The sequence below is a fragment of the Homarus americanus genome, unplaced genomic scaffold, assembly GCF_018991925.1.
Source record: "Homarus americanus isolate GMGI-L3 unplaced genomic scaffold, GMGI_Hamer_2.0 scaffold32871, whole genome shotgun sequence".
Lineage (NCBI taxonomy): Eukaryota > Metazoa > Arthropoda > Malacostraca > Decapoda > Nephropidae > Homarus > Homarus americanus.
In genome coordinates this window covers 3,655,763-3,673,810 of record NW_024748870.1, presented here as the reverse complement: position 1 = coordinate 3,673,810, position 18,048 = coordinate 3,655,763, and the positions used below count along the sequence as shown (strand labels likewise).

The 18,048-nt window shown below is 37.6% G+C and overlaps 1 protein-coding gene across 1 annotated transcript in view; it reads left to right on the top strand.

Annotated features, from left to right (window-relative positions):
- The window catches only part of LOC121853164 (basement membrane-specific heparan sulfate proteoglycan core protein-like), a 476,204-nt gene that overhangs the window by 165,558 nt on the left and 292,598 nt on the right, over nucleotides 1-18,048 (top strand). The window contains exons 17-25 of the mRNA XM_042347127.1: nucleotides 774-890; nucleotides 3,002-3,115; nucleotides 6,563-6,676; nucleotides 6,917-7,030; nucleotides 9,519-9,632; nucleotides 9,811-9,924; nucleotides 13,502-13,615; nucleotides 15,933-16,049; nucleotides 17,931-18,044. Coding sequence (XP_042203061.1) covers nucleotides 774-890; nucleotides 3,002-3,115; nucleotides 6,563-6,676; nucleotides 6,917-7,030; nucleotides 9,519-9,632; nucleotides 9,811-9,924; nucleotides 13,502-13,615; nucleotides 15,933-16,049; nucleotides 17,931-18,044 — 1,032 coding nt within the window. The remainder of the gene's footprint in view (nucleotides 1-773; nucleotides 891-3,001; nucleotides 3,116-6,562; nucleotides 6,677-6,916; nucleotides 7,031-9,518; nucleotides 9,633-9,810; nucleotides 9,925-13,501; nucleotides 13,616-15,932; nucleotides 16,050-17,930; nucleotides 18,045-18,048) is intronic.

Here is an 18,048-nt window from a genome sequence, read left to right as displayed (position 1 = left end):
GGACACAGACTGAGTGGATGGAGGCAAACCCCACATTCCAAGCGATGCATTTGGCGCGGAATTTAACAGAATCACGCTCGATTTAGCGAAATAGTTCAGCAAATCGAGCGAACATGACGGATGGCTCGAGTTAGTTCATTAAATTGAGGAAATACTGTATGGCAGGCGTGGGTAGACTGATGCAGGGAATGGGGCATAGCAGAGGAATTCAGCAATTTTTCAGCATTCTAAGGCAGTCCACTGCTTTCCCATATTTTATTTTTTATTTCTTACTCTAATTCATTGACGACATATAAATGAAATGGCATAAAGCGAGGCTATATATGACAAGGTATATGTATTTATTATGTTTACTTGGAAATAAAACAACTCGTTAATTTGTGCCTTTATTTTTTTTTTTACTCCGTATCCTTGGGTCTCCACATTAATGCTTCATTTTATGTAGGAGTTTACAGAGTTATTCACTTTTCAGGAAAAAATGCATGATTAATTGTGGTACCTGTATAGAAGAATCAAAACTTAAGGGTACCGTATATGAATGATAGAAGTTGAACTGTCACTTTTTGTTTTTTATTGTAGTGCAATATTCTTTTTATTTTCAAGTCTTTAACTTTGTAGTGTTACAACCGCTAGTGAATTCTTTAGAAGAACTGGTGCTTTTGAAACAAAAGACCAGCTGTTATTATTAAGAGATTGAATAATTCTACTCTTGGAATATTAATGTTAATGTATTTTTATCATTGTAACTATAAACAAGAGATTTTTTTTCTTAGCTTGTGGCCCAGGAGAATGGACTTGTGTGGATGGATCCTGTATACCACAGTCTCACCACTGTAACAGAGTACCAGACTGTCTTGACAAATCAGATGAGGAGAACTGCCCACCAGTAGGTCAGTAACATACCTAGTGCTTATTAGACCCTTACTATTTTCTCTGGAGTACACTGGGATTGCTCTTTATCTGTCTGTTGGTTCCCACTTCAGATATATTACTGCTCTTTACACAGAACTAAGGAACATTTGTGCTTCTGACGTGGTACAGGTTCAAAGCATGACAAGCAGTATGTAACTTAAGTGTTTACATATTAAAAATGGCCAATTGGTGGCAATATTATATTTAATAGTTCTTCTCATGGTGTCATTACAGGGATTTTTTCACTAAACTTTGCATGAGTTTACATTAACTCAAAGTAGTATTTCCAACTTCTTAAACAAAGAAAATAGCTAACTGGAAATTTTAAAGCTTATTGTGCATTATGAGCAAGTAAAATGGTTTTAATGATGAAGTGGCTTGAATATTATCCCCTAAACCTCCTGACTACCATGCTCTTCTATCATTCACATATGCTATTGCTTCCAAGATGTCATAACCCTCGCTTGTAATACCTGTACATTATACTTTTTCCTCTATCTCCAATCTTTCACTTTTTATTTATTGTCCATACTACCCTGGTCAACTCTGTACAGCACCTCTCTAATTTCCATATCTTTAATTAATGTTTTCTATTTTCTACATTTTGTTCACCCTAAATAATGTTCTGCACACCATTTCTGTGGCTTGTAATGTATTTCTTCCTCAAGTATCTAGATGCCATATTTCACCCTTACTTGTAATATCAGCTCAATGATTTCTCATTATGTCACCAGTTTTGTTTTCTTGCACACATTTCTCACTCTCTATACATTTCCTAGTGCACAAATTAATGTGTTTCACTCTGTTACCTGTATATATGAATTGATTTAATTCAAGGGCCATTATTGTGTATATTGACTTATCCACTCCCAAATATCTGAAACATGACATTTCCTCCACTTTATATCGATTGAAATGTAATATTTGTATCTATTTTAACTTATGTTCACATACACTATTAACTTTTCTCCTTGTACTGTATGTGCTCTTCAAAACTCATTGCAACATGTCTTTTTATCTACCCACCAAGGCAGTATTAACAGCAAATAGCAGGTGACTTACTTTCCATTTGTATTCTGTATTTGTGTTTACTAAACTTATTCCTACTACCCTCATTTTCACCACTCATTCTACCCTATCCATGAAAGTATTTAATAATTGTGGCAACACTACACATCCTCAATGTATTTCTAGTACTTTCTTTTTATACTTCACTACAGTATTAAACAATTGGTGGCTTTCAGCAAATTACAATTTACCCCATACATTTTTTTATTGCCTTCCATATCTTAAGATAGACTGTAAAGTTATTACAGTATTTGATATGTTGTATTTAAGTTTGCTTTGTTTCTAATTTACCACAACATAATTTGTAAATCATTGTTTTGGTAACATTGTGTATCCATGTGAATATGTGTACTGTATACCTGTACTGGTATGTAATAATTGTAGTGGATTAATCCTTTCATGGTCTTTTGATACAAATTGCATTGCTAAGTGCTCTCGTGCTGGTGCAACTCCTTCCACTCTGCTGTATCTCACAATGAAAGCACCCTCCCTCCCATAAGTAGAAATGTGGGAACAGTGGACTGACCCTCTCAACCACCTTAACTCCTTCCACTAGCCTCATGGGCTGGTAGATGCATATCTGAGAGTGCAATTTGGGTCTCAATCACTCTACCCAGTGTTTACAAAATTGGTAAAACCGTCCAGTTACTGATGCAGGTGGGATTGTAAACAATGTTATTTGCATGGAAAGACCATACGAGGGTGAGATAAAATGGGAATTCTTAGTTTCACTGAGAAAAAAAGGACAGTGGTTTCTAGTGGAAGTAAGACCACATCAAGAATGTGGTTTTGTAGTGTTTTTTGGGGATGTGGTAGTATTATAGGTGAAAGTAAAAGTAATGAAGAGGGATGTAAGTTTGGTAAATAATGAAAGGGGATGGAAGTGGGAGGGGCGTCAACTGCTGTTTGTTAGCGGCACCTGTTTGCCTTAAAATTTTTGATGGGGCTTACATTACCTTTAGTAATAGTCTAGTTAACTAATATTATTTTAATAATATATGTTACTTTTTCTTTTAAAAAGCTTGTCGCACTGATGAGTGGACTTGTGGAGATGGGTCTTGTGTGCCACGTCAGGCAAGATGTAATGGTCAATATGACTGTCCTGATAACACAGATGAAGAGCGTTGCCCAATAGGTACAGTACTATAATAACATTATTATAACTAATACAAATATTTGTGTATATCCTGTGGCTGTAGGTAGGTAAAATAAAATATGTTTTGTTGTACTGGAATGGATTAATACTTTTACTAATTTTTACTAATCTGCTGTATGAAAAGCACTGTACAGTAGTCCTTCACCAACCCCAGGGATTAAATTCCTGAAAAACCCGTGGTTGGCTTATGGGAAATAGGAGCTTACGTTCTATGGCTGCAGATAACACTCATCAAAGCTTAATTAAGTTGCCTGTTCCTGCACTAAGCAGTACCTGCATTGTACATTTATTTAAATTTGGGTCAGATACATATAAATAGCTTAAAATAAATTAAATGCTAATATAAATTTTACAGTACATCTCCATGGAGACGGCGTGTTGCTAGAAAATAAGAAAAATGAAGAGCATGGGTGTGTACGTGTGTGAAGTGAATGTGTTTGTGTAGACTTGGCAGCTGCCAAGTTAGACTGTACCTGTAGCAACATCCTCCAAGCTCTTCCCATACCAGGCCAAATTATGTTGCTAATTTTCAACCTGTATTTTCGGTTAGATATATACATAATTTTATTTATTTATTTTTTTTAATTTTGTTACATGCACACACAATCATGCTGAATGTGGGGGGGGGGGATAATTATCACAAGGCCAAAAACATAGAGAATAAACATTTATTTTGTCGGTGGGAGTTAGCCCTCGATCGTGGGAGGAGGGGGCACGCTCCTGTCTCCCATGTTCATAGTGAAATGATTGCCAAATGGTAATGCAGTACTGTATTTTTCTTATTTTTTATTTATTAGTATCATTTTTATTCATTCCTCACATTTATGGTGGAATGCATTAGACCACGGAGGGATAAAGATGCCACACTAATCCACGGATACTTGAAATTCAGTGGCGTGATTGGTGAAATGGTATACAGAGTAAAAGTCGTGGATAAATGGAAGCCGCAGATGGGAAATCCACGGTTGGTGAGGGTCTACTGTATATCATTACAGTAACACTGAAAGTTAATACAGTACATGCCATGCTCAGTAGTAGTTACTGTATGTACAGTTGCTTCCACATGATTGTACCACAGCCTGGGAGTGTGTGAGGACACAGGCATGAGATGTGGCATCGCAGCACTGTAGTCATGATCTTGAAAATGTGGATTACCGTGTTTGAGGGTTCCTCATAATTCAGTCCTATTCACTCTGTCGTGGCTACACAACAATGCTGCATATCATAAATATATAGAGCGTTCATATAATAAGTGTTCTTTGGCATTGATGTGTGGCCACGCAAACAGAGTAATTTCACTATTTCACGCCCAGTCATTCAACCATGACTACAGTGCTGTGTGCCACACCTTGTATCCTTACCTTCACATACTCCCAGGTTGTGTTAAGTTCATGTGGAGGCAACTGTTCTTGTGATTATTTCATTGTAGTGTCTAGCTGAGGTTAGTGGACATGTGCGGATGGATCTTGTGTGCTTCGAAAAAGTAAAATGCTGTACGATTAATAGTATGAATATTTAGCATACATGAAATTTCAACTTCATCATTGGAAATGTTTATTTTATTTCATGCTGGCTAATAAGCATTCAAAGTACTGTATATAATTTTCTAATGAAAGTAGACAAGTATTTTAGGAGTAAAATGAAATATAGTATTTACTAATCTTCTAATTTTCATTCAATGGTCCATGTACAGTATATCAAAGTATCTGCCTGGATGGGTCCAGTGGCTTCTGAAATGCTACATGCAAATTGTGATGTCCTGGGGGGGTTAGTTTGCGTGTCTCTGTGGCATAATGATCCTAGTACATTTGGTAACCGAACATCATATAAATTACACTGAAATAAATACACATTATACATTACTCAACTTATGTTAAACTATATACCAAAGAAAGTGCATGTCCTAATATCTATCATCTCAAAGTTTCACACAGAGTTTGGACAGATACTTTCTTTTGAGATACCGGAGTACTGTACATTATTGGAGAATACTGTACATGCATGTGTAAATCATTAATATATTAACAAAAATCATGCTTTTTAGTGTTCTTGCATGTATTAGTGTCTGTTTCTGTGTAGTTTGTGGCTATTATGAATGGACATGCGGAGATGGGTCGTGTGTGCCTCTAGGAGCAAGATGTGACAGACGCTATGATTGTCCTGATTACACAGATGAAAAGGATTGTCCACAAAGTAGGACATACAGTATTTTATATATTTTTAGAGGAGTATTTTAGTGAAGATTTGTAACTTTCCATGAATGTGAATATTTTTAATATGAAATTAGGTAAAGACGTGAAAAAAACTTTTATTTTACATTTAAATGCATCCGCTAGTACAGTGACAGGGCTTGAACTCGAGCCAAAATAGTATTTGATTTGTTTTATTTTATTATACTGTACAGTGTATTATGACTTACAATATTTTAGTAATTGTTTGAAAGTTATGAAATACAATGATATCCCTATTAGCTGGAACAATTGGTGCAGAGCCCTTCTGGGGATGAGAGATTTGGGTAATGAAACGACGCAAACCTGGAAAAAATCCCACCTCCCCTGAATTTTTTCGGGTACTAGGAAAAGTTTCTGAGAGTCTAAACTATGCACTTCAGTAATCCCCTCCAGCACTGATCATGTTGCCCAGGAAACAGAAGTCATCAACACAGCCCTGGGAAATATCCCTAATGTTAAGTTTCTCCTGCTTTGCTAAGGCCACATGGTTACCTGCACATACAAAACACTCGGCAAGTCAGTAACATTTTGCCGTATGCCATCTACTTCCCTGCACCTCTTGTGTACCCACCTTCTACACTCACTGCACATAATTGAGTTGCTGCCAACACCTCTCTTACAGATAGCACATAGCCATATTCCACTCTCCACCATGGGTCCCTCACTCACACCACTAATCAGTACTTAACATTTTTGCCACATTCAGTCTCTCAAACCGTTTGACATTATTCCATCCTTCCATTTCTTGAAACTTTCCACTACCTCTTCAATTCCATCGTCTGTCAGCGCTAAGTCATCAGCATACAACAACCCCCAGGGCAGACCAATCTTAAAGTCCCCTGTAATAATTGGTTGATAGGTAAATCATATGTGATTTGTTAACAAAACTTCTTATCATTCTGAAAATTGAATTTCTTTTTGCCATCAAATTTTGTAATACTGTACAGCATTATTGTAGAAATAATAGAAGAAAAAAGGAGGACTGCTAAACAAACTTATTTTTTAATGAATTAAAGATAAGACTTTGTTGCAACTTAACGAGGTAAGTTGAATATGATGTGCTATTTTCTGTGTTTACTAAAACCTTGCATAATAATAACAACTTCCCATGCTATATTTAGAGAAAGCTAAATGGCTAAACACATTTTGCTGATGTAGACATTAACTGCATGTATTAACTAGTATATCCATGCAGTATGTGGTTCTGGGCAATGGACCTGTGAAGATGGATCATGTGTTGCTGAGTTTGTTGTATGTGATGGCTACAATGACTGCCCTGACCTATCAGATGAGCAAAATTGTCCGACAAGTGAGTTGTAAATAAATGCAGTACTCTCACTTCAAACTCTTAAAAGCTTTTTGTGAAAAAAATTGAACTAAAATGATGTTAAAGCTTAAACAACAGCATATTATCTTACTGTGCTTATGACAAACATGGAAGTCATAACATTATGGATCAATACCAAATATCAATATAATCCCAGTTTTGCATGTGCTCAGTAAAATAAAAGCTTCATTTTTTAATGCATGATCTCACAAATTCATGTAGCTTGTAGACCAGGGGAGTGGACATGTTTAGATGGGGCTTGTCTCCCAAAGGAAGTTCGATGCGATGGATATCCTCAGTGCCTTGACCGCTCTGATGAAGAGAACTGCCCAGCAAGTAAGTTTATAATACAGTTTACTTAAAAAAATTGCTTGATTAGATTTGGGTAATTGGAGTAGAAAATATTATGTGGTGTTTATGTTTAGTGAACCAAAGCAAAGGTCCTACCTTTTAGTTTAACTTACTTTGCATCCCGAGTTGTAAAGTAACTAAATAAATGTACTTGAGTACTGTACTTAAGTAAAATTTTGGGGTATTTACTTTTTAAAAAGTATTCAAATTTTTTAGTACTTTCACTTAAGTATGGTTTTCTAATACAGTACTTTTACTCCAATACAATTGAAAAAACAAAAATTGTTACTTGTTACATGCAAATTAATAATATATTTTTGATTAATTAATTATTATCAATAGTAAAAGAGTTGTGTGGGTGGAGTTGTGAAGGGTAAGGTGTGGGTGCGGGGAGACACCACGTGGTCACATACTTAGAGGTCTCGTGAGGTGAGGTGACGTCAGGTCAGGTCAGGTCAGGTGGCAGTGGCCATGACAACAGACTTTCCCTTTGATCTTCTTGTGTCTATTAGCACCTTGACCACCCACCTTACTTAGCCTACCCTCTTATCCCTCCTCCATCGAATCCCCTCTCTTCTCCCCCACCTTTCATTCAGGAGCTTGGTCTTCCCATTAGACTTCAGTTGCTCTCTGCATATACAGTACATGTACCTAAAAGGAATTTCAAAGATCCTGTGATTCTTAATGGACGGGTTGACGGTTCTGGGTAAACACAAGAAATGCGCTCTGCCACGATCGTAGAGTGATACGGTATCTCCCGTTCTGCTGCTCGCCCCAGCCAGTTACGTCACAACCAATCACAGAGCTTTTCGCAGTCACGTGACTTTTTAGCAACTTTATCTCTTATTTTTGACACTTTTTGGCCCAATTTATTTTATAATATCATTACCATAGTGAATTTAAGCGTTTTCTTTACCCATTGACCTGCCATCGTACGAAAAAATTCCGACCGTCAACTCGTCCATTCCGTCTTGGATATAAAACCTGTATCTATACATATGTGTGAGACTGAGTGTATTTAAAATTCTGCCTAAATAACTAAGTACCCCCCCCCCCACCTCCCCAGCATCTGACAGATGTTAAGTGGTGCAAAAAATTCCGCCACTCACCAATTAAAATCGAAAAGTGATGTCACCACAGCCACACCCCAATAAGAAGGACAATTCTGGTGAGTCTTACTCAGACTCAGTCACTATGGAGGCAACAATCATCCACAAGCTCCTCAACTGAAGGAGCGTGATAGCTACTTGACATGCCCAGGGGTGGAATGGGCTACTGATGTCTTTCCCAACATTATGTGACTTATCTAACACCCCAGTACCTACATCTGCTGCTTGTGAGCATCTGTTTAGTCATTCTGGGCTTATTATTTATTATTTAATTTATTTATTACACCCCAGGGGGCGACAAGCCTAGTCACAAGACCATGCAGTCAGTCACTAATACATTGGTACTTGTGTCTCGCAGGACAAGCTATGGCTTGTGATATGAAGACAATATTGATATGATTTAAGGACAACGGGAGTTAGCACCCACCAAAGCGTGGGTAGTTTACAAGAATTAAATCTAAATTATTATGAATAACTAGGTAGTGATATATATTGGTTAGTGACTTGGCCTGTGGTAGGAGGTCCCTAACTCGTACATTAATGGCCTACGAAGTATAATATAACAAAATGCCATCGAAGAGGAGTTAACATATTTTATAGAAAATTTTACCTTCAATTCTTCTTTTCTGGATTTGTGATTCACTTTAGCTAACATAAAAAAATATCACCTGCAATGAAATCACATTGAATAATACAACCTAACCTTAGTTCAAAGGTACTTGTGTACATTACCCACCTAAGCCTTCAGGTTTGTGTCTAGATAACCATGAATTGGTAGCTGGGGCTTATACCAAAGATTTAGCCAACTCCCCCACAGTCCTTAAAAAGGAGTTTAAGGAGCCACGTTTGCCACCAAAGTCTAGAAACTAATAAATCGTGATGCTGTGCTGCTTAATATGCAGCCCATTCCACATTTGACCTAGAGTTGACAACAGCTTCTATATGATGATTGGATCCTGAAAACCCATTTTACAACTGACCTTATGATGAATATCTTTGATCTCACCTGCCTCCCTGAGATGCACTTAGAGGTTGGCACTGTGAGTCTGCCATGCGAGGGTAAGGATGCACAATAAGCTGTTTGGCTTAATGACTCTATAGCTCCCAGTCTTTGATGGTAACTGGTGCCCCTCACACCCTTCTTTAAGAATAGAGTTTATACAGGGGAGTTGGAAAATCATTAAATTATGCCCTAGCAACCAAATACCTTGTGTCTAAGCCCTTTGGATTTTATGAGCATTATACAGGAGGAATTCCTTGCTGTCTTGGTTACAACATAAGGTTCAGGGTGAAACTATTATGTGAGAAAGAATCACACGCATTATAGTTTCATGTTTTCTAAGTAGCATTTTGTACTTTAACAGAATGTAGCTCAGAAGAGTGGACATGTGGAGATGGATCTTGTATACTCAAACAAAGACGATGTGATCGCCATTATGACTGCCGAGATGGTTCAGATGAAGCGGGATGTATTGAAGGTGAGAAGATTTTATTTTTCAACAAGTAGTTGTCCATGTTGATGAAGAGCTTCATATAATGGTATATTACATAATATATTCACTGTTTAGTTACATTTATGAATATTTTCATGATTAGCTGATGCTTTGTATGAACAACAATTAGAAGTACATAACTAAACTTCTTTGTGTTATGTAGAATGCCAGCCCTGGGAGTGGACCTGTCGAGATAGAACTTGTCTCCCAAATGAAGTTCGGTGTGATGGAATTCATCAGTGTTCTGACCGCTCTGATGAAGAGAACTGCCCATTGAGTAAGTCGAAAAGATTTGTCACATACAGTAAAATTTGTGTTTTCCAGTCTTGGTAATTTAAGACAAATGCATTTATTGGATTCACCTCTGACAATTTAAAAGAAGGAATTTGTTGGATACTATTTCTGAAGTACTGTAACTTCTATTGTACTGAATCTTTTTATAACTTTCTTTTGTACTGGTAAGTGTTTATTTTGTTAATTTTTCTTAATTAATGGTGTTCCATAACATATTTTAGAAAATTTATTCATCCTCATCTTGATATTTGTGATTTTTATAAAACAAGATGGTATGCACTTCATTTGAGTGATAGATGAGCAGTTGGGTATTTGAGGAATAGTGAACCCTAGATATTTGCAGTTTCTGGATTCTTGAGTTTCACACAATTGCCATTCAGTATGTGGATACCAACTCCCTATTTTCAATACTTTTAAGGGGTTGAAATCCGTGTATCTGAGGGGAAAACTGTTGTCATAAAACATGAAAAATATTAACTGTCGTAGCCTACAAGATATTTTTTTTTTTTTACATATTATTTAGCTTCTATTTCCAACAGTATGCTTCTTAGGTCTATTTAGCTCCATGAGTTAATACTCTCACTGGCTCAACTAATGAAATATGATATTATAATAGTACATTGAATATAAAATCACATTCACTTGCCATATGCTGCACTACTTTCACATTTTCTAAAAATTCTGAGAATGTAAAATATTTAGTGTTAATTATTATACAGTGGTCCCTCCATTAATGAGCGGTATAATTTATGAGATTTCAGTTAACGAATTATCCCCCATAAGGATTTTCAGTTCTATTAATGAGTACAACTTCTATTAACAACAGCCATGTTTAGTATGTTGAATTACATATTGTTTACATCAGAAAATTTTTAATATAAAAGAACAACCACTAGATACTGTTCTCGGGAATCCCTCACCATCTTAATGGGTTGGGTAAAATAGAGTTCAGTTCCTGGCATGAAAAAAGAAAAAATATATTGTCATTGTCTTATACAGTGTAACCCCGCTTTACGCGGTCAATTGAACCCACGGAGGCCTGCGTAAAGCGGGAAATGCGTAAAGTGAACAACAGAACATACGGGATTAATTGAAATAGTGACCGGGCCGACCCCCAAACTCCACTTTTAAAGACACAATACCTACGTTGTAGTAAAAATAACTTCTTAATTTTATGATGGTATGCACACACAATTAATAATTAAGAGAAATGTCAATAATATTAGGTTTTTTAATACTTACATTAGTAGAAAAGATGGCTGGGCACACGGGGATGGGGGGTTGGTTCCGAGGCAGAGGGCAGATTATTGGCCCTCACCTGTATCACTTGTATCAATTGTATCACCATCCACCACAGAGGCTTGCAGGGCCTCTTTGTCAAACCCCTCAAAGTCCATATAAGTCCATATCCTCACTATCACTATCACTGACTTGGGCCGGCTGTGGTGGGTGAAGAACTCGGTAATGTTTTGATGACTGGGCGACCTTGTGCGCACTCTGCCCGTGCCGCTTCCCGCGCATATGAGTAGATGCACTGCGTAAAGTGGGAATTCCCGTTCTGGCGGGGTACCTCGTAAATGTAGAAACGCGTAAAAAAAAATGTGTAAAGCGGGGTATTACTGTACTGTACAGTAATGTATTTTGCCTTGGAGCTTAGTGTGTTGGTTTGTTCTTGTACTCTACCCAATTACCAAAAAATTACTACAGGTGTTACAGTATACCTTAAAAAAGAAAACTAATTAAAATACTTATATACAATTGAGACAGTACAGTATGTTTTATTGGACATTCCCCCATTTGTGATGGTTCATTATTTCAAGTTTGGTTTCAATTATCACAGGTTTTGGGGTTTCTTGGTGATGTTGGAGTTAGCAGAAGAACATCACTATTCTTGGTTGCTTTTGTGTACAGATTTATGGAAGGATGTTATGAATACAGTTAGATAAAGAGAAAGCACTTCACGTGAACCAAATACAGAGCGAATTGAGCATGGGCGGACGTGGGGTGGGGGAGGGAGGGGATGATGTCATGCGCCTTGAGTGAGAGTTCATTCCTGTGCATCTGAGGAAACAAAATGGCTGCCTCAGCTGACTCTTGGGCCATGCCTTCGCATTGTGGCTCCTCCCCCCCCAAAAAGAAAATTGTTGGAAGAGAATATTCGGATAGTGATCATTTAGATAACAATGGATACTTTATACAGGGGGTCCCTGGGTTATGAATGGGTTCCACTCCTGGGGACATTCTTAAGTCGGATTTGCACGTAGGGCAGAACACATGCTATGTGCATACAATGCTTACAGAACGATGTTTAAAATCACATTATATCATAGCCTAAGTCCTTATATACCGTACATATAAAATCACTTGGTTTCAGACAAAAGTAGACATAGAATGACAAAATATAGTTAATGAAAGCAAACGTATGTCATCAGGTAAATAAAATATAGTAAATGTCAAGTTTAACCCCATTCATATCATCGGGCATTCGTAAGTCGGACAGTCATAAGTCATGGACCCCCTGTACCTTATTACAGTGGGGTTGTGGTAATTCATGAGTTAGGTACCAGAAGAGATGCCATATGGCATCAAAAAAATTGTGACCCAAGTCCCAGGCTGTTGATCTGACTGACTTTCTGCCTCATTTACACACAATTGCAAGGTCTCAATTATTTCTCTTACTTTGACAACACAGCATACATATACATTTATCATTTCTCACTATTGAATTTTTATTTTTTATTTATTTGTATTTATTATTATTATTATTATTATTATTATTATTATTATTATTATTATTATTATTATTATTATTATTATTATTATTATTATTATTATTATTATTATTATTATATTTTCACCCCAGGCCCGATGTGGGTCATAAACCTGTGCCCGGATGGGCTAATTCCTGGGGGAAAATAGTTAGGTTTTGGAGGCTAATAAATATGCAGAAACTTTTCCCAAATTGCTTTAATAAGCACTAAATATCATCCATAATACATGAAAAGATAGTTGCTGTACAGTGGGTGAGGCCCACCATATGGGTCTGAAAATCAAAGAAAGTTTGTAAAAATTTTATGTTCATGTTTGAATTTGTTGTCTTCTCACCATCTGCAACATATAGCTAACTCTGCATTTAAGTAGATGGTGCCAGAGTTGATAAGGCATCCATTGATCATTTTCTGGATGCTATAAGAAGTATAGGTAACAGAGTTACAATTATAGTTAGTAAAAGTGAAGTAAAGCAACAAAGCACTAACCCCAAGCAAGTTTAAACAAAGGGATTAATTGATACCAAGTTATGTTTTTTGTCTTGTTATAATAACTGGAGTTTGGAGATTTACAAAGTTTGGAGATACAGATAATTGATGCACAACCTTTATTACTTAGCTAAATTATGCATTCCAATTTATGTATTTGTGGTTTACATGGGTATAAGGTAGACCTAACTTGAATGTAGGTCACTTCATAGTTATATTGCCCCTCAGAAGGCACATTTGTCATGTGTACCAGTTTTAGTTGATTAAAAATTTTTACTTATCTGTGAATGTGTTTTGCGATAGTATGCGGATCAGGCCAGTGGACTTGTGCAGATGGTTCGTGTGTATCAGAAGATTCACGTTGTAACCGTCAGTATGACTGTCCTGACTACAGTGATGAAGATGGCTGTCCTGCAGGTGAGATTATATATCTTGTAGAGAATTAGGCAATCCTTTGCTTGCATTAACAGGCTGTTTAATTTGTTGTCATAACTGCTATCCTGTTAGTCAAGTACAAGTAAAAATATCCAAATATCAATGTACTCAAGTAGAAGTAAAAAAGTATCTCATTCATAAAATACAGTACTATTCTGTGCGGAATGTTAAGTCGCGATAGGGCCGACGAACTAAGTTCTCGCAAAAATAAGATCATATGTTGTGAAGCCTGTCCTGGGATGCGAATGTCAAAACGCTTGGTTTGTTGGCAAGTGCTGACATTTGGCAACTGAGAACACGTCACGGCTTGTAGGCAGTGCGCCTCTGGCAGCTGTGAGGGGAAGGTTTTTTGTGCGGGTTCCCGCGCCAGGTGGCTATGTTTTGTCTAATTTAAGGTGCATTAACCCGACATAGTAGCTATCAGAGATGTCCAGGAGGGTTACTACAAGAGACGATATTGCAGCAGTGATTGCATTGTACAAAGCGAACCATGTACTGAGAGAAATATCGGCTCAGACTGGTGTGGCATTACGAGTTGTTCAAAATCTTGTCAAACTTTTCCGTGACCTTGGAGAGGACGAGTTACCAGCTCCATTACCTAAGTCTGGTAGGCCTAAATTATTGTCTCCACAGACACTTAAGGTTATTTCTCGACAAGTTCGGTCCAATCCCTCACTCACAGCACATGAAGTGAAAGAGAGAAACCCCCGTCTTTTGAGTCACGTCTCGTTACGTTGTGTTCAACAAGCCCTGCACGATGACCTGGGATTTAAGAGCTTCCGTGCCCGTCGTAAACCTCTGTTGACAAAGAGACAGAAGGAAAATAGAGTGAAATTTTGCAAGAAATATGAAGTGTGGGATTTAGAGACATGGAGGAGTGTATTATGGTCGGATGAGGCTACGTTTTCTGTGACTGGGAGTAATGGAGCGAGGGTGTACCGCCCCCCCCACTCAGATGCGCACCTCCCACAGTACACAGTGAAGACTGTTAAGCACCCTGCCTTGCTTATGGTTTGGGCTTCCTTTACGTATTATGGTGTTGGTGAACTAGTATTCCTCCCTAAGAACCAGATGATGAATCAGTACAACTATCTTGAACTGCTCAGTGATTTCTTACCTGAATCATTTGATAAAGCTAAGGCAAGCCTTTTCATGCAGGACGGTGCCCCATGCCACACTGCTAAAAGTGTTATACAGTGGCTCAAAGACTGTGAGGTACCTTTCCTTAATGACTGGCCTGGCAGTAGCCCAGATCTTAACCCAATAGAAAATTTGTGGTCCATTGTTAAGCGTCGCTGACACATCATCAATCCCGAAGCTAGAGGCAGCCATCAAGGATACCTGGGCTAACTTGCCACCTGACCTCTTGCAAGACCTTGCTGACATTGTTCCTCGAAGGCTAAAAGACTGTCTGAAGCGCAGAGGAAACACTACAAAGTATTAATTGAAGTGGTAAGTGTTACTTGACTGTATTTATATAACATAATCGTAAATATCAATATTTTTTCAGCACACGAACTAACATTCCGCGCACACTCTAAGTACTATAAGTAAAAAATAACAACAAAATTATTGTCAAATATTAAAATAAATCCACAGTAAATTATAAAAAATAGTTAAAGATAAAAATAAAAGACAAAGCATTACGTACTTTTCTTTATTTGCAAATGTTTCTATTGAGATTAATCAGTAACTGTCTGTCCAATCAGGATCTTTTATGCCTAAATATAAGCCCAACGTGACCTACCGAAAGAGAATACGTTTACCCGGTCTTCTCTCTGCAATCTATCGCAGGGATTGTGAATGGGCTGTATATATATATTGCACTTCCAGAAAATTGGGAGGGGGGGGGGGGAGACGGCATCTGGATGTGGTAAATGTCCGGATAAACTGAGTGATGAAGGCCTGTTAATGATAAGCATAATATTGTCCATGGATTGTATTGATGATAACAAGAATAAGGTATTATTAATAATACAGTAGTAATAATGGTATTATACAATATACAGTACTACAATAATCATAATACAGTAATAACAACACTGATAATATTAATGTACAGTATTACTCAATAAATGGCACTTGGTGAGTAGTGGTGGGAGGTATGGACAGGGTCCATTTTAGCAGTGGGGGAATAAATATGTCATACAGACTGAGAGAGAAAGACCGGATATGAATTTGTCACATCCAGACATTGTCCGGACCAACCGAAATCCGAATCCGAGAGGTCCAGAAGTGCAAGGGCTTAGTCTAATGTTTATCATTGTAACTATAAGCATGAGAATTTTCTTTTCTTTAGGTTGTGGCCCAGGAGAATGGACTTGTGTAGATGGATCCTGTATACCACAGTCTCACCACTGTAACAGAGTACCAGACTGTCTTGACAAATCAGATGAGGAGAACTGCCCACCTGTAGGTCAGTAACATACATAGTGCTTATTAGTCCCTTAATAGTTTCTCTGGAATACACTGGGATTGCTCTTTATCTGTCTGTTAATGATTGTTAAACAAGGGATATGTGTACCAACAGTTTATGGTCAATTTGCCCACAAGTCCATTCGCCCACATATAGAGTTTATTCACCCACACATAGGAGTCGGTTCGCCCATACCTGAAGTCAGTTGGCCCACACTTTAAGTTCTATGTATGTTTATTCATGTACTACATAAAAATATACAAATTAAGACTCAGGTTGTTTGTTCTGTGACTTTCAAATATAAAAACCTATATAAAATACACAAACTAAAATGTTAATCATAGAAGTAACATAGAGTGGATTTAGGATGTTTGGTCACATAAGCACTGCTGACTGGTCCATTGAGATGGACGCAACCTCTCAGAAGTTGGCAAGCTGACCTCTCGTTCCTCAAGTATTCGTCCCTAAGAGCGAATATTTTGGACTGCAACTCCCTGTACTGTTTCCGCTGGATTCTTCTGAGCTTCTTTTCTGAAACCGGCCTTCTACGTACAGAGGTTAATCTGGTCTCTTTGTGGAGAAGGTTAACAGGCAGATAAAACTGAAGGTGGCATCTTCCAGCAACAAGTTTATTCACTCGGTTGTGCTATCCTTAATGTCATTATTGGTACGCACGGACCCATTGAAAATACTCCAGCTGGATGGTGGCCATGTGGAACTGTGGATTCATGTTCTTGATATATGATCTTTCATGTCTGATATTGGCACGATACTGTTGGTTGCACGAATTGCAACTCCAGTCTATGGAATGACCGGATATAACAGCTGCCCGGTACTCAGCTCGAGATACACCAGTATCACATTTCTTGTGCTGCCACTTCCCACACCCGTCGCACTGCAGACCTTCTTGCCGTGCCCGTTAAGTCACATTGCATTGGATGCAATAATCTCGACAGTGTGCCATCTTGCCATTGACTGACTAAATCTGCTGGACTTTAACAATTACGAAACCTACAGACGATATTTTTATGGTTCCCAAAACTTTATTGAAGTTCAGTTCTTTGCAATAATACATTACTAAACCTAGATAAAACAGGTAACAAAACAGGTGTGGGCAAACTGACTTGATAGTTTGGGTGAATCAACTCTAAGTGTAGGTAAATTGACTTGTGGGCGAGCTGCCTCCATAATGTGGAAGAAATGACCAGTTTCCATACCAACAACTGTTACCAGATGTATGAGACTTTGACATTGGCTGAATTAACTAGTAATTGCAAATTTTGACTTGTTTACTTTTATCCAATATTTAATTCCTTTATTTGAATCAGTTTATCAGTAAAACATCAATATCTGCTGCTTATGGGTCTTAAAATCAAAGAAAGTTTGTAAAAGTTTTATGTTCATGTGTGAATTTGTTGTCTTCTCACCAGCTGCAACATATAGCTAACTCTGCATTTACGTAGATGGTGCCAGAGTTGATAAGGCATCCATTGATCATTTTCTGGATGCTATAAGAAGTATAGGTAACAGAGTTACAATTATAGTTAGTAAAAGTGAAGTAAAGCAACAAAGCACTAACCCCAAGCAAGTTTAAACAAAGGGATTAATTGATACCAAGTTATGTTTTTTGTCTTGTTATAATAACTGGAGTTTGGAGATTTACAAAGTTTGGAGATACAAATAATTGATGCTCAACCTATATTACTTAGCTAAATTATGCATTCCAATTTATGTATTTGTGGTTTACATGGGTATAAGGTAGACCTAACTTGAATGTAGGTCACTTCATAGTTATATTGCCCCTCAGAAGGCACATTTGTCATGTGTACCAGTTTTAGTTGATTAAAAAATTTACTTATCTGTGAATGTGTTTTGCGATAGTATGCGGATCAGGCCAGTGGACTTGTGCAGATGGTTCGTGTGTATCAGAAGATTCACGTTGTAACCGTCAGTATGACTGTCCTGACTACAGTGATGAAGATGGCTGTCCTGCAGGTGA